Raw genomic sequence first — 23,664 nt, 5'->3', positions numbered from 1 at the left:
GAAACTGTGGTTCGCCGTAAATGTAGTTCACGAAAGACTGGAATAGACCGATCTAGTGCCTCCTTTGTCTAATAATCAAGCTTAAACGGCTAGAGATAAAGACTTGATTGAGCTAGATCTTTGCAAAATTGTTCCGAAGTCTTAGCAGAGTCGGTAACCGACCACAATAACCCACCGTGGACAACATAGGCACCGTAGACACCTTGCACGCCTTGTCAACAGTGCTCAATATCTCGGCGTTCACAGAGGCAAGCGCGATAACGCAATAGTAATCGAAATGAGACGATAGGCTCCCGCTCCCAGTTGTCGAAGACTGATCTGGCCAAGAAGAGTCGCCGGCCATGATAAGCTTTGCAGTGACGTTACAGGGGTATATTCAAGCCGGGGATTGTTTACTTCTCGCCGAACCCAGAACAAGGCAAGAAGATATTCTGATATGGATAGATTGGAGTTCTGTGTACTACAGTTCTGTTGATCTGATGAAGATAAGATTCAGAGATAATCAGCTGTCTGGCCGGTTTGGAGTGGGTGGTTATCTCTTCTGATTTCGTTGGTCGTCGAATGGTGTGGTGTTCTCTGGCCAAGTCTGCGCTGCCCTAAAATGATGGCTGTCCGGTGCCCGTCCTCATAGCTGACCACCCGCAGCTGACTATTTGCAGCAGCACTGTACGGTAATCAGTTGTCCCTGTTTGGCGCAAATCTTCTTCCCACAACGGCGACTCCAGGGGCCCTGTGCGGTCGCGCTAAGAGTTCACGAACCCACCACGTGCAACCAAACACGGCTGCTGGTTGCTCGTGGAGTTTCTAACAGTGTAATTTCAATTTTGGATCGTTCAGCGCAATTACCGTGTATTTCGATTTTTTAGTCAGTTTTTGCCGGTTACTCGGCCTCTTCCATTCCTAGCTGTAGGCAGGCATAAAATAGGCTATACTGTCTTGCTTGGATAAGGTCGGAATGGCTTCTAGACTCGGGCTCCGCTAGCCCTTCTGGTCCGGCCGCTGTGGTTTGATGGACTCCTCAATAAGTCCCGAAGATATCTGACTCCTCAGATTTTTTTCTTATTTCCAGCGACACTCAGGATGTTTCTGTAGCTATATAATACCCTTCTGTCCTCTGCTGTTCTTTGTTGTCCATCATCTACATTGCTAGTATTCTTGAGTTCAATATTTCCTCATATAGAGTCAAACACAGCCATGAAGTTCGCTGCTCTTTCCCTAGCCGTCTCTCTGACCTCCCTTGCCTTTGTCTCGGCTAAGACAATCAAGGTCCGCGTGGGCGATAGTGCCTACTCTTTTGAACCCAACTCGATCGACGCTTCTGTCGGTGACATTGTTCGTTTCGAGTTTATCTCCAACATCCACGGCATTGCTCAGGCTGCCTACGATAGTCCTTGTGTGCCGTATTCCGACTCTACAGAGGGCAGTGGCACAGACGGATTCTATTCTGGCTTGATTTCGTACGAGGACGACGCCTACAATCCTTATTTTTATCTGAAAATCAACTCTACTGACCCGCTATGGTTCTACTGTCCTGAGGCATACCATTGCCAGTCCGGTATGGTTGGTGTTATCAACATTGGCGATGACGAGTCGCTTGATACTTTTACCAACGACGCTACCAAAGTCACTCTTAACACTGCGCCTGGGGTAGTGACTGGTAACTACTCTATCGATGCTGCTTCCTCTAGTGCTTCTGCGTCTGGATCAGCCTCTGCTGCTTCCTCTTCAGTAGCGGTTTCTTCTGCGGTTTCTTCCGCTGTTTCTTCTACGGTAGTGACAGCCACCACAACCGCTGCAAGCTCTGCTTCAGTTTCTACCTCCTCGTCTTCAGCGTCCACCTCCTCATCGGCCGCTGCTGCTGCTAATTCTGGCTCTGTTGCTGGTTCCGCAATCTTCATGGCAGTCGTTGCTGCTCTTTTCCGTGTCGTAGCTTAATTTGACCTTGCATATGCAAGTCCTTTAGATTGTATTTTGTATAATTTTTTATAATAAATTCTGATTCGTTTGACGAAGTATTCATAAAATCTATGTATTCAATACCAGATCAGGATAATTGATATTGCAAGTCTATTTATAAGTACAAATTATTGGGCCAATCAGTCCGTAGCTGAAAGTTATTAGTTTCAAATTATTGCTTATCTAATCTACGATACTCGATCTTCAAAGAGATCTAATCAGATTCCCGAAAGACAACAAGCTAGTTCACTGATCGGATAACTGCTACCAATTCAACTCTCCGCTCGAGCTTGTGCTTGAGCTCTAAATCAAAAAAATACCAACTCCAGTAATGCTACATGAAAAACCGAAAATATCATAATATTCGGCGCTGCGTACGGCCTTGTTCGATCCATTTGTCTATCCAACCTTTCATCGAGTCCCGACTACTCGCGGTTCCAACATTGACCGTGGGGATGATCTTTCCAACAATTATAGTTTTGCAGAACCATTCCAATTCAGAAAAACTGGAGTGCTCACTGTACGGGACATTAAAATACAAAGTCTTGCTAGTCGATCCTCGACCTGGCCGTAGATATCGTGGATCACTGCTATAATTCTGTTCAGAATTACTGGCTTTAGTCGACGTATAAGTCCATCCAGTTGGCCGAAATCCGACAACACAATTGAATCTATCTCCAAACTGCGCCGAGTATTCTCGTAATGTCTATGTTGTCAGAACAAATGGGTGTGAGTGAAAAGAATGTGCTTACATCGGCACGAATCTCCTGTAGACTGACCACATGGACTTGAGCGGTCATCGGGTCATCTGTGACTAATTCTGCCAAGTCAGGGTCGGTAAGGCAATTGTATATGCGTCGTTTATTTGCCATAGCAAATATTTTTGTCCCTAATATTTTTGCAATCGCTCTACAGGTTGTTAGCTAGCTGCAGATGAAGTAATCGGAGCTACTTACATTGCCAATCGCTCCTTTCCAATACTGTAAGTTCCCACAATAACTAGCGTCTGTCCTGACGGCTCCAGTTTCTTAACGACCCTCAGCGTAGTTTGACCGTTGCAGATCTCTCGTACCGATTGACTTGAAAATGCTACACTCCCGCCCGCACTGGAGCAAACCCGCCGTTCGGCAGCTCCGGGGTCTGCATCGAGTTCCAAGCATAGCTCTGCACAGGCTTGAACGACCAATTCCTGCGATGGGAACGTATACTTAGGATTCAAATACGTCGTATCTAAATATACTGTGTTGATATATTTGTCGCGAATGCACGCATGCGATAATTGTGCTCGATTCGCTCGAAAATCACCAGTGTGTAAAATTCTAGTAGTTCCTGCGTCAAACAAAAACAAAACGGACCCAGGACAATGGTTTGCATCGATCAAAGTTACTTTGAAAGCACCCAAGTCGGTGGTCCGGTCTGTTGGCAATTTTACAACACTATCCGAAGACACATTGAGTTGTTGTATTACTAGATTTCCAGTTTCCTCGGAACAATATATTTTCCCATTCGCCCAGCCTGCTGTTAATCCTCCATAATGGTCTGAATGAAAGTGTGTCAAAAAGTACATTTCAATCCCTGGGACTCGGCCGTATCGAAACGCGTCTACGGCGACTCCGGGAGAAATATTCATGATTTTATAAAACGGGCATTGCGGCACAAATTTCTCTCGCACCGGATTTCCCTCGGAGTTTAGCTTATCGGGCTGAAATCTGGTCGGAAAGGGTCTTGATTTTGTAGCTTGATCCCATTCTGCTAGTGCACGTTGGCCATCAAGTAAAGTTTTCCAAGCGTTCGCACGATCGGTAGAGGATTCGGCACTTGGAGCTTCTGTTGCACCTTTGATATTATCTTCCACCTCAATCGGATCGTTAGTGTCATCGCCTTCATCAAGACAATTGTTGACATGTGCTTCAATAATCTGGCAAGTCATTATCATAGATCAGAGATGGACCGGGAAGAACTCACATCAGAAGACTGAGATGTTCCACATATGGGGCATTCGACAGAGTCATTGACGGCAGATTCTGGTGAATTGGCAAGATTTCCAGCAAGCTCTTGAGGGTCGAGGGAAGAGAGATGATGCGTTTTTAGCTCAATAGCCAAACTCAAATCCGTCTCCAAAAGCTCGTCATAAATATCTTCATCGGCGATCAATTCAAACGGACGGGTTGATTGCATTTCGCTGTTTTCTTGGACTCGTTCATTCTCACTCTTTCCATCTTCTCTGATTTGTAGATCACCATCACCATGACAATCCTTAGAGATATCAGCCAACTCCTCTTCAAACTCCTGTATCCTTTCGATTTCCTCTTCATCAAGATCGCAAAACAAAGGATTACTTTCTGTCCGTTTACGGACGAATTTCATTATCGATCTGTCATCATCTACAACGGTAAATGTCTTCCGTTTGCCTGGTGTTAGTTTGGGCTCATTCAAAGTAGACTTTTGGCCAGGACTATCTGTTGTTGTTACTTTGGCGAAGGCCTTGATACTTGACTGCGTACTGCCCGTACGATTTCCCTTCGCCTTGCGTTCCGTCAGAGATGTCATTTCATGATTTAACAATAAGAGGATAATAAGCTCTAGTTTGATAAATTGGTATTCTATGAATTTTGATACTGATCCTCCTTTCAGGCTTGGGACTTCTTGACCATTTACACGTGATTACTATCCCTGGCATGGAACCCATGGTGAAGAACAAAAAATATCAGTAAAAAGCGATTTATTTAGAGCAAAGCTTATTGTGAAGAGATGAAATGGCAAAAATTAGTGAGCAAGAAAACATAAAACTAACTTAGAATGTATTGAACCGCAAATATGATAGATTTAGATAATTGTCGGCAGATCGCGGACCCATGGCGGCGTCGTCTGAGAGCCGCACAGTTGCAGAAGTCTGACGGACTGTCTTTTAGCAAACTTGACAGACCGAAGAAAGGTCGCTATTATAAGTTGGCCTCAGAGAGCTGATATTAGGCTGAAAATAAATATAAGAATATACTAAGCTTGATCTAAAATTGAATATTCCGGACGCTTTTGATATAGATTTACTCGACCATGGTACTGATTGTTCATTTTGTCGCAGTGTGCTGCAGTCGCTCAAGGGGGGCAGTTCTGGCTAACTTCACCAACAGGACAGCACCAATCCTACGTCGACCAACGCCTTCAAATTTTCTCTTTCGAGTCATCCAATTGCTCTTGGCTTCTACTTGGGTTTCCGACTCGGTACGTTTGTCAACTTGGTATGCACAATTCGTGACGAAACTAATAATTATAGCCGCTCTACTTGTCTACATCTTCGGTCTCATATTTACAGACAATTTGTGAGCTTCTTTGATTTTGTTCGTTTAATTTTTTTGTCACTAATCTTAATTTTCAGTGTTTTGATTTTCGTTATTGTCATTCTTTTGCTCGCAGCAGATTTTTGGAACGTGAAGAATGTAACGGGAAGACTCCTGGTGGGACTGCGGTATGTGATCTGCCATTTGAAAATGTAGTTCGCTACTCATTATAATCCAGGTGGTGGAATGAATCATCTTCCAATGGAGACAGCATCTGGGTATTTGAAAGTGCCGATGTAAGTAAATTTAAAGCATTTTTGATTTTGTTCTGCTGAGACTAAAAACGAAATCAGCCACAACGCGAAATCAACGGAACCGATTCCAGATTCTTTTGGACAGTACTCTACTGTACGCCAATCCTCTGGGTACTTCTTGCGTTTTTAGCCATTATCAAGCTAGAAGTTATTTGGGTAAGTTAATATCATTGGTCTTGTGAATAGTTACTAATTTTGGTGCGTAGCTCTCGCTGGTTGGTACGTTCTTCACTTGATGGTCTCCAACATATACTAACAACAGCTAGCTATCGCTGTCATTCTCTCGACTACAAATGCCATGGCATTTACCAGATGCGATCGATTTGGCAAAGCATCCGGAATTGCGAACAGTATGTTTGCACGAGGCAGCGCCAGCATTCTGCAGCGGTTCGGAGGCAGTTTAATTTCCAGAGTCTACTCTTGAAATCAATCGATCTTCGATTTATTAATTATAAACCATCACTTCTCAAATCAACAAACGGTTGAGTCAGAGACGTATGGTAGGTATACTAATATATATAATATACAAGATACAAAGTTCTATATAATATATATCATACAGACTGTATAATTGAACCGAGGACAGGGTTACAACTGGCGACTAAACTCCAATAAATTTAGTTAGCTGTTGTTTGAAATGTCGAATTCGTAGTTGAGCAGCGAGCTCATTGTGTGTTTTTATTACAAATTTCTCCCATTCATGTCGAATAACAGTTGGATCAGCTCCCGGTATCAGCTCCAATATCAATCTGTCTTCGTCTTTTAAGTCCTGTCTGGTATTAGACATGCAATATTTCTGCGTAATTCCTGAACTGCCGTATTTCTCCGTCATCTTATTGACAAACTGCGTAGTTTGTTCTTCTGCACGCAGCGCAACCGTGCTTTCGCTCTCTGTAGAATCCCAATGGATGATTGAAATCAGCTGGCCCGAGAGCATATCAATGTATTTTCTGCATTTCTGTTTACGTTCTACTTCCTGACAATATAGACACTCGCTTAAAAATGTGTGCTCAGATTTCTCAAGGTATAACCAAGTGTTGGGTATCTCAGGGTCAATGTTCGCCAAACACGGCATACAGTTCAGTACAGACATTTTCGAGACATGGGCCGTCGTCTCGGAAACGCTGTGGCAGCGAGATTGAGAATCTATAACATATTTTCTCCGTGTCGGTCCGTCTGATACCGACGTTCTGTCTGGCTGAGCCGTATAATCACGTAATTTAATGCAACTGACAGACTTCATAATTGCGTATTCTTGTTTCCAAATATTTGTTTGTTGTCGATTGCTCCTTTTGTTACCACCTATTATTGTTCATTAGCAACTAATCTAGTCTATTTCGACCGCTATCGCCTGCTATTGTGATCGTTCCGCTGGAAAAGGGGTGTTTGTTGTGGATCATCTGCCTCATTAATATAAGCAGTTACAGCTAGGCTCTTTACTTCAGCTTTAAATGAAGTGTCAACAAAGATATCCATAGGGTTAGGTATTCTCTGATACAAGCGCGACATCTGTATGCAGTTATGCCTTAGATCTAACTAATTCTGTTGACTATCACGTGCAAATGTTTATATTGTACTCGAATCATCGAATCCGCCCGGGGGACGAGAATTTTGAGTACTGTTTGTCAACCTTACTCTTCGTTTTCATCTTTTTTGAAGTTTTCCTCTATTTTTCATCAAAAAATATTGACTAGTTGAGACTGAAGGACTCGATCCGGTTACAGAGAGTTCGAGTGCTCGGTCTGCGGGACAGAAATGGCGTCCGAGAACAGCCTGTTTACGGATTCCCCGCTTTGTGAGTATTTGAACTGTATGTCAAAGAGCCGTGGCGGAATTGGATTTGCAAGTCTAACAAATTCCTCCAAACAGCTGCCGGAGAAGTTCAATCCTTGAATATTCCTGAAATCTTCTCCGACTCCGAGTCCTCAACGTCAGTTGCCTCGTCCTCTACAATCGCTGATGAGGTCGACAATGAAATAAGGACAGTTACTGTCATTAATTCTGAAGATAAAATCTTGACAGACCAATTTTATTCGAGAAAAAATGTAGCAAAATCCATATCCAAGCAATCGTCGTCTCGGAAGTTTACATCTGGAATGACGGAATTCAGACCACTTGTTCTGGGAAATGAATCCATTATGAGAAAGTTGCGATTCCAATATTTATTCTCCGTGAGTTTCAACTCTTTGTGTCTGTGTCAAGATATATCTATTCTAACTCAAGCTCAAGTCTCCTTTACAAAAACGAGTTGGTCAACGAGAAAACAATTTGTTTTTAGAACGCTTTAGATATATTCTGGTCACCTCGCAACTTCTCGATGAACACCTTTCAAATTCCGCGTTTCACGGCTCGGCTGAATCTGATCTCAACAAAAAATTCCATCATGAAGCTGAGGTTGTAGAATTGCGGAAATCTGCAAAGTACTGGGTCGGTAGCGGTGGTTTTGTTATTGTCGTCGCTGTGTTATTTGGATGGACGGTGAAAATCGGAGATCGGCTCCCGGACTCAAAGTATAAGCTATTAATGGTCACTGTTTTGGTAGTCATGGTATTTTTATTTTTTTATGCACACAATGTGAGTTATATTTTGAATACAGAGGTGGAAGGGCAAACTAATTCTGTCGGTAGTGGCGAAGGCGGTTACGATCGACAAGACGGACAGCATTAAGTTTTGTTTCGCAGTTCGTCAAATGTAATCATGCATTTGACAAACAAATCTCGCGCGGAATTGGGCTTATCCAAGAGACTGAATTTATTTCTCATGGCTTCAAATTTCCGAGCTCGTCTGGATCCTGTCGACAAATACCTTCAAGGAGTACTAGAGAGAGCACGTTCGAAGATCAGCAACGATGTAGCCAATTACGAGTACAAATATTGTCGTTGCTAGATCTCAGTCTATCACTTTATCGACGGTCATTCGATGATCTTTCATCACTATGTAGCGACGCCGATCTTCAGAAATATTTCGACATTTACGACTTGAACAGTGTGTCTCTCGCTTATCTAGACTCTGAGGCAGCGCTTACAGAGTATGACGATGATGCATCCAGTGGGGCAGATTCTTCAGATGATGTTAAAACAAGCCATGAAAAAATGAACTTTGTGTTTCAATTAAAACAACAATTTCGCAAATTACATCATACCCGGCGAAAAGTTATCTGCTGTTTACTAGCCATGCCTTCATCTGGCGACTCGAAAGATATGTCACGCTGGAAACGAGTGAATCAGCATCTAGAATCCTTGGCAGATCTGATCCGTAAACTGACGGATAGTCTAGTCGAGTCTCTGGAGCAGGACTATTTCAAACTGATGATTGACAAATGTCTTAATGGCTCTAATGAAAGAGTCGAAGAAGATCGATTTCCATTTGAAACCAGCAGACGGTCAAACTCGCGCGCTCGATTTTCCTCCGACATTCTATTCCAAAACTCACAATCTAAATGGCGCTCACATCAGCAAGTGCTTAATAGTATGTCTGCGTCCCTGCGAAATATCGAAGCGAAAATGTACATATTGAAAGAAGACTCGGTTAGGCTAGAAAACAAGGATTCTCGAACCTCCCAAATACGGCGAACAAATTCACTTACGGAGAGCCGCCGACGACGAACCGGATCTCCATCTAATATGCGCGAATATAAACGTGCCAGTACAGGACTCAAGATTTGTATGGACTCCGAATCCTACGGGTCGAGGGCTGGTGCAAACTCATTAGGAACTGATAATCAGTTGATGGATAATATCGTAAAGCAGTATGCAACTCTTGGAACTGAATTACACTCTCTTCTAAAGCTCTGGGAAGAAGGTCGGGTTAAGCTTTACGAGGCCACGTCGAGTCAACAGTTCACTTCTCCTTCGCCGTTCATGATATCTCGGGGTCGTCGGGTCGAAAATGATATTATGTCCACTATGACTCAAGGTCACACCTGGCAATCACCCACGCAGTCATTACTATCTTCTCCAGACAGTTTAATTTCCGGGACCACATTCAGTGCCGATTCGTCGTCATTTTCGCCATGGTCACCGTCTGACACACCATCGATCGTACGAACTATCGATTGTCTCGGCGATGATGGTGTCGCTGACGACGAAGATGCCGACGATTTGCTCTTTCTAGAGACGGATGGTACACCACTAGCATTAGATGCCAAATCGCGCATGGTCGATAGTATCGCCGCTGCAATAGTTCGCCAACAGGATAGGGTCGGATTTTCGACCAATTCGAACCAGCAAAATGATAGTGGTCCCGACGATGAGGTCTAAATTTGCATTAATGCCTTCCCTTTTTAATTCTTTGTTATTATGTATAGTCAGAAGTCATTCAAAGCGACAAGCAGGGAACTTGGTAATTTTTTGGTAATAGAATTGTTTATTTTGTAAAGTAAATAGTAAACCATAGGTTTTTTGCTCCCAATTAGGTTGCCCAATATGGTTGCCCAATATCAGAACCTTCAAAATGGAGCCTGTTCTACAGTGATTGTCATAGTGTGCCTCAATCACAACGCAACAATATTTTCTACTAGTAACTAATGTCGCGCTCAGCATCTTTAGGTCCGAGACGGTCAGCCGAGAGCGAATCAAAGTATGATATAACGGCCGGCGGGCTCAGATCGACGGGGACTGCAGCTTACGAAGAGCGTGAAGCAGAGAGAGTAGCTCGAGCTCCACCGCTGTACTTTGTTTTAGTAGAGGATCAAACAAACCAACTGGCTCTGAGGGCCTTGGATGAGACTGTAATAGACACAGCAGAGATTTCAGGGATCGGGGGTAATAATCAAGTGGTCCACCCGCAGGTGCACTACATATTTATTGACGACGTTGATGGACCGACCTACACCTCTCCGTATTCCGTTGCCGCGAGTCCAGGCGAGCGTGTTATCATTATTGATTTTGCAGACGATGCGCATACGGTAGTTAAGGCGACCTCGTTGTCATCCGACTGGCAAGTTACAAAGGTGGACATGTCGTCGCTGGCTGTACGGTCGACTACATCAACTACCTCGCATCTCTCGGGAAATTCTAATCGACCAGGTGGACACATAACAGCACCAGATATTGGCCGAAAAATTACTATTGAAGGTATTGGTGATTCGACAGCAAATCATGCAATCATTGGTGAGGCTGCTGCGAGGGCTAGACATTCGGAATGGTCTTCTGGAAATGCTGGTTCTCAAACCAATATTGCCTCGGACGCAGAAGTTCAACTGCAAAATGCAATTACTTCTGCCAGACTGTTTTCAGACACGAACGAAACGCTAACACAGTTGATCCAAGAGTATCCACCCGAATCGTTCACAGCCTTAGTCGACTCCTTCGACATTGAGAAACTGACTGCTGTGGTCGCGTCAACGTCTGAATCTCACTTGCAGTGTCAGTCGCAAGCGTCACTCCATGCGTCGGTCCCTCGGTCGTCCAACAGTCCACTTCCTTCTCTCACCCATATAAACATTGGCTTGCAGACGATGTCGCTATCAACTCCCAAGTCGGAATCAGACCAAAGTCGGTCAGAATCAGAGTCGGATTCGGAGTCGGATTCGAATCGCTCGTCATCGCATCATCACTCTGACGACGATGATACTGATCAGCCTATGTTTGCAACAGTCCTTGATCAGGAAAAACTCAACTTGTCTAAGATATCTCCTCCACCGACGTTGACGGCGACTTCGACGTCCCCTCATTCGGCATATCTCTCCCCAGACCAATCTTCAGAATCACCTCTTGCTGATTCGTCGTCTCAGGAAGATTTAGTGCCTCCGAAATCACCGCGTCTTTCTCCCCCAAAGGCCTTCAGCTGATATCTCTAGTTTCACTTGTTTACATGCATTTTGGCGTTTATTACTCCCATTCTCCTAGCCTGTTTCAATATCTATGTTACACAATTTATTAAATTAAAACTAATCTTTTCTTTCGTGTTACTCTAATTATTTCGGTTTTCAGGGAAGGTGGCACCTAGTTCCATCGCTCGAAGCCTTGACGGAAACGGGAGCTGCTCAAGACTTGATCCTGACATCCGCATCGCTAAATCCAATGAGGCCGTCGACGACCGTGCTATCGGCTTTACATTTTCTTCTGTCGGTGTTGAATCGACCTTGATCGTCCGTGGAAGCTTAGCTGGGACCTCATAGATGTTTCTGCCTGGTTTTGGCGTCTGGCCCGTTGCTTTGTAGGCTAAAAGAGAGCTGTTCGTAACTTTTTCTCGCAAAATCCCAATTTCGCGTTTTGCAGTAGTACCATATTGCCCTGCTTCTCTTTTCGAAGCATCCAAAAATCCGTTAGTTTCACTAGCAAACGCATGTAATCCACGACCACTTTCGTCGATTCCTGTCTTGGCTGCTGCCATACCGTCAGAAATTGCCTTGCGACTCTCTACTATTGACTTCAAATATGACTCATGAAAATTCTCGTTCTTCGCGCGTGCATTTGTGACGAAAATATCAAGAGCTTGCATTTGATTCGAAAGGTTCTCTTTCTGCTCTGCAACTATTTTGTTTGTCTGCGCGTGGATTACTTTTGTCGAGTTCTGCAATTCATCCCCTTGCTGAGATGACTGGTAATACGACTCTACAACATTCTGCTTGATACGGTCGCGGTTCTGGGTGAGTGCCGTTTGAAATTCAAACTGCTTTCCAAACCATCCACTGATTCCGTCCGTAAAATCTGTTCCAGCAGAATCTATAGACCCTTTCGCCACCTGCGAATTCTCAGATAACTTGTCTGCGCGTACATTCAAGCGAATAGTCTGTTCTCGACTATTGGCTTCTATGAGGTCCAAAACTTGCTGAATCAACATCTTTTTTGCATTTTCTGCAGCTTCCAGTTCCTGTTCCACTAAGACTTTGATAGTTGCTTGCTGCTCTCCAAAGCTGTCGGACGCATTCCTCGTAGCCGTTAGCAGTGCTTGGTGTAACTTCTCCAGCTCAAGATTTTGGCCCTTCATATGTCTTTGTACTTCATCGAAGACAGACTTAAAATCTCGTCCAAGCTGATTGTACGAGGTAGAAGTCTTAAATTTCAGTGAGTAAACAGCAATTCCTAAACAAAAGGTAAACTTACGTGGTTTTGGTACAACTCTATCTGGCTAATAAGTTCTTGAGCAATTTTCTCAGTTGCATCAGTAAGGCCATTTAAACCTTCTCCAACCTTATTTCTGATATCATCTCGCAGTTCTTTTATTTGCTCCAATACCTGATTCATCTCCTCTTTTGAGCCAGAAATAGATCCCACAAGAGCATTTTGCTGTGTATCAAATTCTGTGACTCGAGAGTCAATTATCTTGTATACACCTCCTAAAGTGGCCGTTTCTGCGACCAACATGGTCTTCACTTTGTCAACTATTGAATCGCACAATAGAACTTGTGCGTTTGAAAATTCAGCAATTCGCTTTTGCAATTCTTGCGTTCCAGAATCTACCAACTTTTGAGTATCTGTAAATATTGCTTGGTTATTCGACGCAAGTAAATCTTTGCGCTTCATCGTGTCATTCAGAGCTTTTATCTCATCGTTGGCTTGAGTAATAGACACAATCATTTTCTGCGCGGTCTGGCTAAGTTGTGATTCCGTGTCTTCATATTGTCGACGTAGTTGAACTTCTTCCTGCAAGCTTTGCTTCAATATCTGCAATTCTTGTTCGCTTTTTGTCAGCGAAGTTTGGGTATCAGTTAATTCACGCTACATTTGATTAGCCGTTTATTTGTTCTGAAATATTCCTGATGACTTACCGAAGTTGACTCAAGCTCTCTTCTCGTGTCAAGATTGGCCTTCACGGTTTGCTCATACTGTCCTCTAATCGTTTTCAGCTGCGTGTCAATAACATCTAATTTCCGCTTTTGCTCATCAATTAAGATCCGGCGACTCTCGCTTTCTTCGGTGATTTCTTGAAATGACTCTTGTGTAATGTAAACACCATTTTTTTGTCTAGCCGCAGACAAGTCAGACTTCAAGCGCTCAATTTCTATTATATATTCCTTGATTAATGTTTTCTTGGCCATAACCTGATTGACTTGCGGTTTGTTTCGAATATTTTTCGCTCGACTAGCATAATCCAATGTGCTGACTGTTTCTTCAAGATTCATTTTTGCGGGACTAACCGTAGCGATAATACAGGTCTTTGTTCGTCCACCCAAGGAGTCCTGCAGTAATCTAGTAAGCTTAGATTCGCGATAGGGAATATGTGACGATCTATCAACAAGGGCATTAATTACACGTCCGAGAGTTAATAAACTTTGATTGATCATCCCAGCCTCTCGAGCACGCTTATTTTCAGCCCCGGATCGATTGATATTTTCCGAGCCAGCGAGATCAACAAGATTAAGCTTTCCAGTACGCAAAAACTCCTCACCAGAGTTTGAAATCTCTTTGACGTGAACAGTGATTGTGAACACAGTATGAGATCTCGAAGACAGATCATTACATTTGGTTGCAGCTACCTGGCGCTTGTGCGAGCCTTCTTGTAATAAACGAAGACCCTCGGAAGCATTTTTAATAAATGTTTCCTCCATTCCTTGTATAATGATCCCCTTTTTGGCCGTGTCTTCATATATTTTGACTTTACGATCATCTTCATTGCAAATGAGGTCACGAAGCTCTTCATTATAAAGCTCAATAAACGAGCATTTGACGGAATATTCCGATTGTTCGGATTCAAGAGCGAGGAAGAGACGATATAGTACGCGTGGAATTATTCCAGCATCATTTGCAAATGAACCCAAATTGTCAGACACGTCACCGGACATTGTATACGTTTTGCCAGTGCCGGTCTGACCATAGGCAAAGATTGTGCAATTATAACCCGCCATTGCTTCTTCCAAGATTGGTGAAACAACTTCATCATAAACCATGCTTTGGTCAGCCTCAGGGCCAAAAATGTGGTCAAAGGAATATGTCTTGTTGCTCAAGGCTAAAGGACCGGTTTGAATTGTGATCTCCTTTGGGCTATGACAGTCAATAACAACGCCGCTGTTTTCCTTAATTTCGCGGTCGTTACGCCCTCTGCAGCGTACATAGACGTGGATATTTGTTTCCTTGTTCGTAGCAGCTTCCCCATTTTCGCTTGCCGAAGCTCCTGTACTGCGAACAGATGAGCGCGATGAAGACCTAGAAATCGGCTGGACATTAGCTGTAGTCTGTTCTTTCTTCTTTTGCAAAATTTCATTCGTTGGACGGCGACTTTTTGGGCCTGGCGCGATTTCAGAGACCCGGTTTAGACGGGAAGAGGATGAAGAGGAAAGGGGCATCGACGGAGGTCTCATACTATTTGTCCGGCGCTGAGGAACCGACAGTAGAGAATTCGTGGGTTTCGACATAACTATGTGCAGATTATAACAACATAAACTTACGTTATGTACACTTCTCTAAGTTGCAGAATATTTTATTTCGGCTGCAAGTGGAAACCGATCTAGTCTATGGTTGGGAGATCTTTGGCTTTGTTGATCAAACGCGATAATGTAAACAGTCGGTTGCCGCGACAACAACAGAGCTGGTCTTAATCGAATGGAGATTTTCTAGATACGGCATAAATATGTAAACTATTGTACATTAATGCTTCAATAGTATCTATACAGATCAAGTCAGATTTCTAGCCATTCAAGTTTTCTTATCTTTCAGGACTCTGGGACAAAAATTAACTATAATGGTATGAATGTTTAAAAGTATATAGATGATTTGCTAATACTTTCAGGCATCAACAGTTACCTCCAAACCAACGATCAACTTGGCGGAAGGCAACCAGTCTATCGATAAAGTACCGCGGCAAGCAGGACGAATAGCATCAGGAACTTTTACACAGGTGACGCAGTCTCAGATAAATCAAATTAAAGAGTCTTTTACTATGCTTGATGGTGATCGAGATGGTGTCATTAGTAGAGGAGATCTTGAACAAATGCTGAGTTCGCTAGGTGGGCTTAGATCATTTGGAGATTAACACTGAATTTTTACTTATTTGATTAACAGGTCAAATTCCCAGTTCTGCGACTATAGACAAGATGATGTCCAATATGCCTACACCACTTCAATTTCCAACGTATTTAACAACCATGTCTTCTATCCTTGCGCGGTTTTCAAACAACAAGGAAGAATTGATAAAGGCCTTCAGCGCTTTTGACGACGATGATTGTGGCCAGGCCGATGCCGAAGACCTGAAAGAAGCATTGATCGAAAGCGGCTTAACTTCTGATCAAATCGACAGATGTTTCAAGCCTTATTTGAAGGATTCTCGGGGAAAAGAGAAGCTTGCGTACAAGGATCTAGTTAATGGCATCATCATCTAATGTGAATCTCTAGAATTTCATCTAGTCTGTAGATGTCGTTTGTTTTCAATGCAAAACACTTTTATTAATTATACATAACGCAGCATATATCTTGATAGATCATACTGAGAGAAAAGACCAAAGAAACGCCAGCTAGAGTTAAACATAAACATACGCTAATTTTCCACAATGAGCTCATCACTTCCCCAATCTTCGTAACTGACATTGTAAATAACCTTTAAACCAAAAAATTTTGCAGCTTAACTTACCTCCCATCTGGAAGATACCGTCTGACAATTAAAGGAATCTTCTTTTGAGCGAGCTCCTTCATGGCAATCCGCAATGGATCTGTTTCTCCTTCAAGATCCACCAAAACTGGCGCATTCATACTGATCTGCAATGCCCTAGTACCTAGGATTCTCGCTCGCTCGTATTTAGTCATGTACGGAGTTGTGGTCCGCTCTTCCTTTGGAATCGCCAGCTGCTTCTGAGTCTTCTGTCTCTGAGTCTGAGCATGTTGCTGTAACGAGGCTGCCGCGTCATCTAGCTTCCCATCTTGAGCAGCTGCTTCTCCATTCATCCGTACCGTGGCAGCATTTTCATCATCACCCGCTGGCTCGTCATCCGAAAAAGCAGCAGCATCTTCGTCAAAATCTTCATAGTTCTCCTCGTATCCGTCATTAAACCTAAACATCGTCAGAAGAGGTGGAAGGCAAATCATTAAAAACCAACTCACGCTTCTCCGTCATCGTCTCCAAGATCCGACATCGTTTCTGATTGATTATGTTATTTTAGTAAGAGCTTAAATAGAAGAGTCTGATTAGAAGATTGAAAATTGATATTTAGTAAGAAGACACTAATTTTTCTTAGAATCTCGCGTTGACAAAGTAGTCATACCATATACCACGTGATCACTCTGCAACTTGACTTTGGCTCTGGTTTGAGGAAGGCTACTTCATGAAGATTTTGGTAGGGATGGTTTGGAGAATTGTATTAAGAGCTACATCATTTTTAATAGAGCGAGATACGTATGAAATCCTAAACTGGAGTAAATTGTTTGATGTGCAGAATTCTATCAAGTTGATCCAATCTCCAATGTAATTTCAAGGGTTTTTAGCCTCTACTCTCCCACCTCGATATTTTCCGCTGGGAGACCAATACGGATAAATTTCTTTCATCAACTGATTTCATAAACTTTTGGAGGCAGAGAGGCGAGGATGTCTATTGCGGAGACCTTAACCGATGGTCCATTGTTTGGGTCACTGGAGTTTCTTAACGAGAAATCCTCGTTTCAATTCTACGGTTCGTTTCAGAGGCAAAAGAACAAATTCCCTTCCAAACCTAACGCAGCCGTAGGAGATGCGTCTGAGATGGATAATTTTATCCAAGCAGCTGTAGACGATTGTCATGGGTTTACAGTAGCAGACAAATTGCAAGCTAGTTCGACTATAATGGACGAGGTCGACCTAATTCACAAAGACATGGTGGACATCGATGGCTTTGAATCGGTTGGATTACTTGAAGAGGCAGGCTCACAGTCTTTGTCTAAACGCTCGAGACCAAAATGCTATCATTGTGAGTATCAAGGATGCGGCAAGTCGTTCACACGACCGTGTCGATTGGAAGAACATATTCGCTCGCATACAGGAGAACGACCCTTCGTGTGTACGGTCGAGAATTGCGGCAAGACATTTCTGCGAGACTCACACTTGAAGGCGCACATGTCGTCGCATAGATCAGAACGCAGATACAGATGCGAGCAATGTGGTCATGGATTTAATACGAACCAGCATTTAAAGAGACACATGGTCACACATGAGCAGCGAACGCCGTATGCATGCTCGGCGTATGAGGGCTGCAAAGCTGCGTTCCGGAAGCAGGCGCAGCTGAGAAAGCACATTGCAGAGGTACATACTCATACGAAACCATTTATATGCACTGTCGAAGGATGCGGACGTTCGTTTGGCCAAAACTCGCGACTGAAATCTCACGAGGCGCGTGACCACGGCGAGCAGCCGCGCTATGTGTGTGGACATATGGCGGACGATGACAGTGAAAGTGCAGAGCTGGATGGGACTTGTGGAGCGCGGTTCCATACATGGAGCGGACTACAAAAGCACATCAAGAGTGAACATCGAAGCGTGTGCACGGAGTGCAGCCAAGTGTTTGCAAAACCGGGTGTTTTGAAACAGCACATGCGGGTGCACGAAGAGAGTCTTGAGGAGCGACGGCGATTTGCATGTGATCAATGCTTGAAGGGTTTTACGCGACGTCATGCACTGACTGTGCACGTCGCGACGGTGCATGAAGGACAGAGGCCGTTTGTGTGCGAGATGATCGAGGCAGATGGGAGCAGCTGCGGGAAAGCATTTGGGCACAAACGACTTCTACGAGAGCATACAGTGAAAGCGCATGCGAGCGAGGCGGAGGCTGCGGAGAAGATCATCAAGAAACGGCGGACAAGAAGGAGACTACTGGAACAGGGCAGCATTTTGGATAGATTGGCAGGAACAGGATATGAAGAGGCCGGACGAGTGTTTGGATGCAGTGTGCAAGGTTGTGGGTTTCGATTTGCACGCTTGTATGACTTGGATCGACACATCGCTAGCCTTCACGCTGGAACCAACATTGACTCGGAGTACAGTGTAGCCGGTGGAGCGAGCACATGCATAGGAAATGGAACCGAGCAAACGATGATGGACGAGGCAGATGGACATATGAATAATGGACATGTGAGTGGGCATGCGGATGAGAACACGGCTGTGCTGGTCGACCCTGGGCTTCTATGACGTAGAGAGAAGTGTGCATTGGGAGAACTGACCTGACTGGGAAGGGCGGAGAGCGGATAGCGGAGAGCGGAAGAGTAGGAGCTGGACGAGTGAGCCGAAGCATGTGACTTTTTGAGTCAACCAACCACAGAGTGCAGAAGGAGTTTAAGTCCGTAAATAGAAACATGACTATGTCTAGTATACACTGTAGCTGCGGAGGAGAGCAGACGACTATCTTGCCCGGCAAGCGGAGAAGCAAGGCTTCTCGCCTTGCTGCTCCTGCTTGGGGGTGCTGTGCATTTAGCGGCACGTTCATTGGTCGGCGCAGAGCAGATAGGACGCGCGCAGCGCTGCATCCCCGCATACGGGCTAGGAGCGAGGAGGAGGAGCAGGAATCTACGGAGGCAAGTAGGCGGCGGAGGAGGTCAGAGAGGGCGATGAGGAGAAAAGGCGGAGAATGGCTGCGAGGCTGCGAGTACAAGACTGGGTCGGAGAGCGAGTTTCGCGTACAGCTATTGGCAGTGGGAGAGCGAAGTAGCGGTTGAGGCCATTATAGAGAGAGGGTCCCGGAAGGTACGAGAGTGGGGCCGCGGGGAGTCGTGAAATATCTTAAAGGGGGGGAATTGGCAAGCCGTGGGAGATCGTAGTTAGGACGACCTGAAGGGGAAGATTGGACACAGAACGCCGCTGTGGAAGCGGGATTTCGCCTGAACAGGCAAGGTAATTATTGTGTCGGGTGAGGCGGGATCGAGACCATAATAGCCGGAGCAGACTCGGACGGTGGAGGCGATGGGGGGGAGGTCATTCATTGTTGGAGAGCCGACGGCGAGGCCTGCGCTGGCAAGGACGGGCGTAAGAAGGGTTCACGAAGACAGATCTGACACGGAGGAGCAGGCTGGTCAGACTGGTCAGGCAGGTCGGCAAGGCAGGCCGGACAGTGTACGGAGAGCGCACCGGGAAGTCTCGAGCAGGAGAGTTTTCCAGAGGCCGAAAAGCGGATATTGCGGAAAGAGCTGGCTGGGAATGCACCAGCAATCGAGGTCCAGGGGACGGGACCGGACTGGACTGGACTGGGACGGGCAGGGACTGTTTCACAGGGTTATTTTTACAACTCTATTTTGATCTGTTACGATCTGTCATATGAATAATCCGGTGGTCGCGCTTACGCGCGCAGAAAGAGTGCGCAGCAAGAGTTGATTGGCAGAGATTATTGGACGATAAGAGTGGAAAAAGTAAATGGCGTACATGGAGTGCAAAGCGAGTGAAGATAATAATAGCCAGCATAAACCAACTGCAGAGAACGAAAGTCATACAGAAGCCCACAAAGCGCACGAGACGCATAAAGAGCACAGAGAACACATAAAGAACATGAAGCCCAAAACAGCGTGACGGAGAGAGCACAAAGTGTGCTCACGGCGTGCACATGCAGTACACGTTGCCCGTGATCGGTCGTCGGAGATCGAACAACCCACGTCAGCGGAGCGCGTTACAAGCAGTGTGACCAATGTCGTCATCTACAGAATAGAATATTATGCTAAACAATGCAAAATACTCATGTTCATGGCTTCTCAATGTTTGAAACAATCATGCGTGACCATTGGATGATAATTGAGATCCTATTCGTAGTAGTAATAATAATGTCATATTCTCAAACCCTCGCGGGGCTCGTCTGTCCACGCCTGCCCGTCTATTGTGTACTTGTGCACGGCGGTCGCTGGAGCCGATTGCTCACCCGCGTAGTGTCGCCGGTGCTAGTCGATGTTGGTGCTGCTGGTCCGTTGTCTTACCGGACCAGCCGGGTCCGTGCCGCCCTTGTCAAGCAGGAATTAATTCCTACCCGTAATCCCCTTCATTCAGCGGCACCAACGGGTCAGACCCCGCTCGGTCTCTATCGCTCAAAAGCCTCGTCGACTCCCATATGCCTGCCCTTTTCTCCTTCTTCCTCGTCTCTATCTCTTAAACTGCTTCCGATTGTAGAGAGCGATCGTCTGCCCTTCGTTTAGACCTCTCGTTCTGCTCTTTTCCTTCTGCTTGGTTTTGCATGAAACACCCCTCGCCTGCTACTTTGTCTCCTCATCTGGTTGCTGCGTTTCCCATGAGATCTGCCGCCCTGTTTTAAGCTCGGAAAATGACCTTCTTGCGTGGACTCCGTTCCCGCGCGGTTTCTGATCCTCACCAGTCCCGCTCTCGACGGCGGTCGTCCGTCGTCGATCCTTCTGCTCGGGCTACTTCCTCCGCCGCTGTCGTCTCGTCTGCTCCCGCTGTTCCTCCTCTTCCGGCTCTTTCTGCTCCACAGCAGCAGCAGAAACCATCTTCTGGCCGATCAAAATCGCATTCACTTTCCCTCTCGGCTACCTCGCCATTGTCCTCAGCGGCTCATCATGCACCGAAACATGCTGCTGCGCCTTCCGTTCATCCCGCCCTCGACAACCCTCTAGCTACTATCGTCGACACTCAGAGTGCTAGCTCAGAAGCGGAAAATAGTGTTGTCGCTGTTCCAGAGACAGATCAGGAAGAAGCTGCTGTTGCTGCTGATGTTGCGGTTGCTGCGGTTGCTGCTGATGCTGGTCTTGGCCCTTCTCAGGATTCCGCCAAAGCTGACCTGGCTGTCGTTCAACGCACTTCTGCGCTCTCCGCTCAGCTGGCGCATGCTAAAGCTGGTGACTCCTCTGCTTCCAACCCTGTAGCTCCCGCCGTCTTTTCCCCATCTGACGCTCAGCATTCTTCTTCCCTAGACTCCTCTACCCCACCAGATCCTCCGGCAGCTCCCCCAGCTTACCAGCCGCAATTGGATTTAGAATCGGCCTGGCTCGACCAGACTACGCTTTCCCCGTCTCCCTCAAGCCTCAGTCCGAGATCTCAATCCTTGTCTGCCATTACTACTGTCCTACCTAGGGATGAGGAAGGATGCGAGTCCCTTCCCCCCTATACACCAACGTTGGTTAGAGCTGCCGTTCTGTCACGAAAAATGGAGCTAATCTCGCCTCTTGAAAGCGCCCCTGTCCGCTCTTGGGCCACTGTCATCGTTGTGTTGAACAACACCCAATTAAATGTGTACAAAGCTCCTCTGTCTCTTGGCCAGTCTTCCACGGCCTCTACTTCCCCTGGATTCTCGACCTCTCCCTCGACCTCTTTTCTTGCATCTACTCCTCCTGCTGTTTCTTTTGCTGCTTCGGCGGCCTCTAGAGTTGTCTCGCATTTTCCCTGGCGATCAAATTCCTCGTCTGCAGTGCCGACTGTAACCGCACCTATTTCTGCCTCTCCGGTTCCAGAGTCCTCTCATTCCGGTCGTTCGGCATCTGTTCCTTCTGTTTTCCCAGAAACCATTGATCCTTTTTCTTGGCCCCCCGTCTGTAACCAGCCTTTGAATTCGGTCTCAGGGCAATTATTTCGAACTGCTTCTGGTGGTTCTTCAGGCTCTGTTTCGTCGTCGTCTTCTACGTCTGATTTCCTCTCGCCGTCGACCTCTCCTTCTTCTGCATCTTCTGCTGGTTCAGCAGGTAACTCGAACTCTCATTCTTTGGTGTCTCCTGCCACTCTTCTTGGTCTGCCTGAAGAGAGTTTGCATCCTTCTCGTCTTTTGCGGTCATATACGCTTCAGTATGCGCAAATTGGGCTTGCGAATGATTATAAGAAAAAATCTAATGTAATCCGTGTTCGTGCTGAAGGTCAGCAGTTTTTGCTCTTGTGTGGTGACATGCGAGAATGTGTCGAATGGACGAGCGCTTTGCAGGCTGCTTGTGATTTAGCCCTTCCCTTGGATGAGCGCCAACTTCCCAGATATCGTTCGATTCCTTCGCGTAGGCGGCGGCATGTTTTGCCATCTGCCAGACATCCGTCAAAGCATTCGCGTACCCGCGGAGCTGCTGCTGCGGCCCAGTTTATTCAGAACGCACTAGCATATGCGGAAGCAGACGTGACTGCGAGCACTTCTGGCGGCTCAATGACTTCTTTGTCAGTGCCTCGGCGCCGGTCATCTTTGATGCCACCTCCATCTAATGCAGGCAGAGAATCCCCGGCAAATTTGACTTCAGTTTCTCCACTCTCGCCTTCTCCGATTTCTTCTGCACCTGCCGCTGCACCGCAGGCCGAAGATGTGGATGCTTTATATGATGAGGTCGATGAAGATGACGATGGTGAACTTTACTACCGGCAAGGCTCTTCAACTTCTCCCGCAATGCCTGGAGAGGATTGGCCGGAGGACGAGAATGAAAGCACAAGCCAAATCTCAACTCGTGCTAGAGCTACCTCAGGGGCGAGCCCGAGCTCCGGAACTTCCTCTGCTAAAATATCCTCGTCACTCTCAGCGGCCGGTAGTCCGGCTTCGGCAGCCGCGATCAGCCGAAGTCAAAGACAACGTGCATTTTCAGAGTCATCGACAATGCAAATAGATTCGCTATTGGCGGCCACGTTATCAGAGGAGACCCGGCCCAGGCGGGGATCTCTGATGAGGTACGCCAACTTTGACGAGGACATGGGCAGCAATCGTCATCACCATCACGGTGTCGACCAAAAGTGGCTCCCTGTGCCACCATCTGCAAGTGCTCAGTCGAAACTTCGTTATGCGATTCGGTGCTTGTATACGTTGCCGGCGAATGGTTCATGGGGCGACAAGTTACTGATGACAAAGGGCGAGTCTTTTATTGTTCGGGAGCGTATTTTGGTCCCTCAGCATTGAAATGATTAGATTATTATTACTATTATTATATCTATATATGAGTATATGTATGAATGTGGAGTATAGGATTATTTTGTTCTTTATATTTTTTGAGACTGAATGTTGTGCCTGATTTTGAGAAGTTTTGTATTTTTGTGTCCGTGAATATTCTTTGAGGCATTTCATTGATTTGAGGTTTTATTTATTTGCTATTTTTGTAGTCATTTGCACTCAGTCATTTTGTTATTTTCTACTGAATAGAAGTGGAAGGCCATTCTGATAAATATTAATGCGAATATGAATGACGTCGAGTCACGTGTACATGTGAGGACGGGGATACTAAAAGGCCGATAGACCGATTTGTAGGTTACAATATAATTGGTGCATCTTCAATAGAGTCGCGGATATGAAAAGTAATTTCGGCAAGGTGGTGGTATATGTATAAGTGAGA

General features: G+C 45.6%; 11 protein-coding genes across 11 annotated transcripts; 7 read left to right on the top strand and 4 right to left on the bottom strand.

Moving 5' to 3' along the window:
* Positions 1–1,194: 1,194 nt before the first annotated feature.
* On the top strand, positions 1,195–1,935 carry V1516DRAFT_629900 (Cupredoxin; the record flags this gene model as incomplete). The annotated part of the gene is made up of 1 exon (XM_066919910.1): positions 1,195–1,935. The coding sequence occupies one exon, from the start codon at positions 1,195–1,197 to the stop codon at positions 1,933–1,935; it is 741 nt and encodes a 246-aa protein (XP_066775061.1).
* Positions 1,936–2,311: 376 nt separating this feature from the next.
* V1516DRAFT_697487 (DNA repair metallo-beta-lactamase-domain-containing protein) lies at positions 2,312–3,586 on the bottom strand (the record flags this gene model as incomplete). The annotated part of the gene is made up of 3 exons (XM_066924092.1): positions 2,312–2,662; positions 2,709–2,865; positions 2,913–3,586. 3 exons carry the CDS (start codon positions 3,584–3,586, stop codon positions 2,312–2,314), a joined length of 1,182 nt encoding a protein of 393 aa, XP_066775060.1.
* Positions 3,587–4,874: 1,288 nt separating this feature from the next.
* V1516DRAFT_682034 (uncharacterized protein) lies at positions 4,875–6,119 on the top strand. Its single transcript, XM_066923339.1, has 8 exons — positions 4,875–5,013; positions 5,088–5,178; positions 5,231–5,276; positions 5,333–5,422; positions 5,473–5,530; positions 5,588–5,704; positions 5,755–5,767; positions 5,815–6,119. The coding sequence occupies exons 1-8, from the start codon at positions 5,011–5,013 to the stop codon at positions 5,970–5,972; spliced, it is 576 nt and encodes a 191-aa protein (XP_066775059.1). The 5' UTR covers positions 4,875–5,010; the 3' UTR covers positions 5,973–6,119.
* Positions 6,039–6,966, bottom strand: V1516DRAFT_682030 (uncharacterized protein). The gene has a single exon (XM_066923338.1). It carries the CDS (start codon positions 6,789–6,791, stop codon positions 6,150–6,152), a length of 642 nt encoding a protein of 213 aa, XP_066775058.1. The 5' UTR covers positions 6,792–6,966; the 3' UTR covers positions 6,039–6,149.
* A 208-nt stretch (positions 6,967–7,174) lies between these two features.
* Positions 7,175–9,938, top strand: V1516DRAFT_682027 (Mysoin-binding motif of peroxisomes-domain-containing protein). Its single transcript, XM_066923337.1, has 4 exons — positions 7,175–7,358; positions 7,418–7,719; positions 7,778–8,122; positions 8,176–9,938. Exons 1-4 carry the CDS (start codon positions 7,304–7,306, stop codon positions 9,805–9,807), a joined length of 2,334 nt encoding a protein of 777 aa, XP_066775057.1. The 5' UTR covers positions 7,175–7,303; the 3' UTR covers positions 9,808–9,938.
* Positions 9,939–9,998: 60 nt separating this feature from the next.
* On the top strand, positions 9,999–11,573 carry V1516DRAFT_682024 (uncharacterized protein). The gene has a single exon (XM_066923336.1). It carries the CDS (start codon positions 10,074–10,076, stop codon positions 11,337–11,339), a length of 1,266 nt encoding a protein of 421 aa, XP_066775056.1. The 5' UTR covers positions 9,999–10,073; the 3' UTR covers positions 11,340–11,573.
* On the bottom strand, positions 11,410–14,915 carry V1516DRAFT_643532 (P-loop containing nucleoside triphosphate hydrolase protein). The gene is made up of 3 exons (XM_066920134.1): positions 13,263–14,915; positions 12,598–13,212; positions 11,410–12,547 (listed from the first exon to the last, which is right to left on the bottom strand). Exons 1-3 carry the CDS (start codon positions 14,844–14,846, stop codon positions 11,462–11,464), a joined length of 3,285 nt encoding a protein of 1,094 aa, XP_066775055.1. The 5' UTR covers positions 14,847–14,915; the 3' UTR covers positions 11,410–11,461.
* Positions 14,916–15,051: 136 nt separating this feature from the next.
* V1516DRAFT_682019 (EF-hand) lies at positions 15,052–15,959 on the top strand. The gene is made up of 3 exons (XM_066923335.1): positions 15,052–15,175; positions 15,221–15,437; positions 15,493–15,959. Exons 1-3 carry the CDS (start codon positions 15,173–15,175, stop codon positions 15,807–15,809), a joined length of 537 nt encoding a protein of 178 aa, XP_066775054.1. The 5' UTR covers positions 15,052–15,172; the 3' UTR covers positions 15,810–15,959.
* On the bottom strand, positions 15,848–16,701 carry V1516DRAFT_682018 (RNA polymerase, subunit omega/K/RPB6). Its single transcript, XM_066923334.1, has 3 exons — positions 16,525–16,701; positions 16,058–16,474; positions 15,848–16,007 (listed from the first exon to the last, which is right to left on the bottom strand). The coding sequence occupies exons 1-3, from the start codon at positions 16,554–16,556 to the stop codon at positions 15,965–15,967; spliced, it is 492 nt and encodes a 163-aa protein (XP_066775053.1). The 5' UTR covers positions 16,557–16,701; the 3' UTR covers positions 15,848–15,964.
* A 568-nt stretch (positions 16,702–17,269) lies between these two features.
* On the top strand, positions 17,270–18,577 carry V1516DRAFT_630045 (uncharacterized protein; the record flags this gene model as incomplete). The annotated part of the gene is made up of 1 exon (XM_066919917.1): positions 17,270–18,577. One exon carries the CDS (start codon positions 17,270–17,272, stop codon positions 18,575–18,577), a length of 1,308 nt encoding a protein of 435 aa, XP_066775052.1.
* Positions 18,578–20,377: 1,800 nt separating this feature from the next.
* On the top strand, positions 20,378–23,589 carry V1516DRAFT_121425 (uncharacterized protein). The gene has a single exon (XM_066918616.1). The coding sequence runs from the start codon at positions 20,685–20,687 to the stop codon at positions 23,232–23,234; it is 2,550 nt and encodes an 849-aa protein (XP_066775051.1). The 5' UTR covers positions 20,378–20,684; the 3' UTR covers positions 23,235–23,589.
* Positions 23,590–23,664: the final 75 nt, after the last annotated feature.

This window comes from Lipomyces oligophaga (genome assembly GCF_038497815.1).
Source record: "Lipomyces oligophaga strain CBS 7107 unplaced genomic scaffold V1516scaffold_10, whole genome shotgun sequence".
NCBI classification, from domain to species: domain Eukaryota; kingdom Fungi; phylum Ascomycota; class Lipomycetes; order Lipomycetales; family Lipomycetaceae; genus Lipomyces; species [Lipomyces] oligophaga.
Note: the sequence above shows the minus strand (reverse complement) of the source record. Positions and strands in the feature narration are given on the sequence as shown.

Excerpts from the sequence above, each read along its gene's own strand:
- V1516DRAFT_682034 (XM_066923339.1), top strand. Across the intron at positions 5,179-5,230 it reads CTACTTGGGTTTCCGACTCG|CCGCTCTACTTGTCTACATC; the intron begins GTACGTTTGTCA and ends TAATAATTATAG. Across the intron at positions 5,277-5,332 it reads CTCATATTTACAGACAATTT|TGTTTTGATTTTCGTTATTG; the intron begins GTGAGCTTCTTT and ends CTTAATTTTCAG.
- V1516DRAFT_682030 (XM_066923338.1), bottom strand. The coding sequence starts at position 6,791 with ATGAAGTCTGTCAGTTGCATTAAATTACGTGATTATACGGCTCAGCCA.
- V1516DRAFT_682027 (XM_066923337.1), top strand. The coding sequence starts at position 7,304 with ATGGCGTCCGAGAACAGCCTGTTTACGGATTCCCCGCTTTGTGAGTAT. Across the intron at positions 7,359-7,417 it reads GCTTTGTGAGTATTTGAACT|CTGCCGGAGAAGTTCAATCC; the intron begins GTATGTCAAAGA and ends TCCTCCAAACAG. Across the intron at positions 8,123-8,175 it reads TATTTTTTTATGCACACAAT|TGGCGAAGGCGGTTACGATC; the intron begins GTGAGTTATATT and ends TTCTGTCGGTAG.
- V1516DRAFT_682024 (XM_066923336.1), top strand. The coding sequence starts at position 10,074 with ATGTCGCGCTCAGCATCTTTAGGTCCGAGACGGTCAGCCGAGAGCGAA.
- V1516DRAFT_643532 (XM_066920134.1), bottom strand. The coding sequence starts at position 14,846 with ATGTCGAAACCCACGAATTCTCTACTGTCGGTTCCTCAGCGCCGGACA. Across the intron at positions 13,213-13,262 it reads GAGAGCTTGAGTCAACTTCG|CGTGAATTAACTGATACCCA; the intron begins GTAAGTCATCAG and ends AATCAAATGTAG. Across the intron at positions 12,548-12,597 it reads TAGAGTTGTACCAAAACCAC|ACTTCTACCTCGTACAATCA; the intron begins GTAAGTTTACCT and ends CTGAAATTTAAG.
- V1516DRAFT_682019 (XM_066923335.1), top strand. Across the intron at positions 15,438-15,492 it reads ACAAATGCTGAGTTCGCTAG|GTCAAATTCCCAGTTCTGCG; the intron begins GTGGGCTTAGAT and ends TTTGATTAACAG.
- V1516DRAFT_682018 (XM_066923334.1), bottom strand. The coding sequence starts at position 16,556 with ATGTCGGATCTTGGAGACGATGACGGAGAAGC. Across the intron at positions 16,475-16,524 it reads GGAGACGATGACGGAGAAGC|GTTTAATGACGGATACGAGG; the intron begins GTGAGTTGGTTT and ends GACGATGTTTAG. Across the intron at positions 16,008-16,057 it reads CGGTATCTTCCAGATGGGAG|TTACGAAGATTGGGGAAGTG; the intron begins GTAAGTTAAGCT and ends TTACAATGTCAG.
- V1516DRAFT_121425 (XM_066918616.1), top strand. The coding sequence starts at position 20,685 with ATGACCTTCTTGCGTGGACTCCGTTCCCGCGCGGTTTCTGATCCTCAC.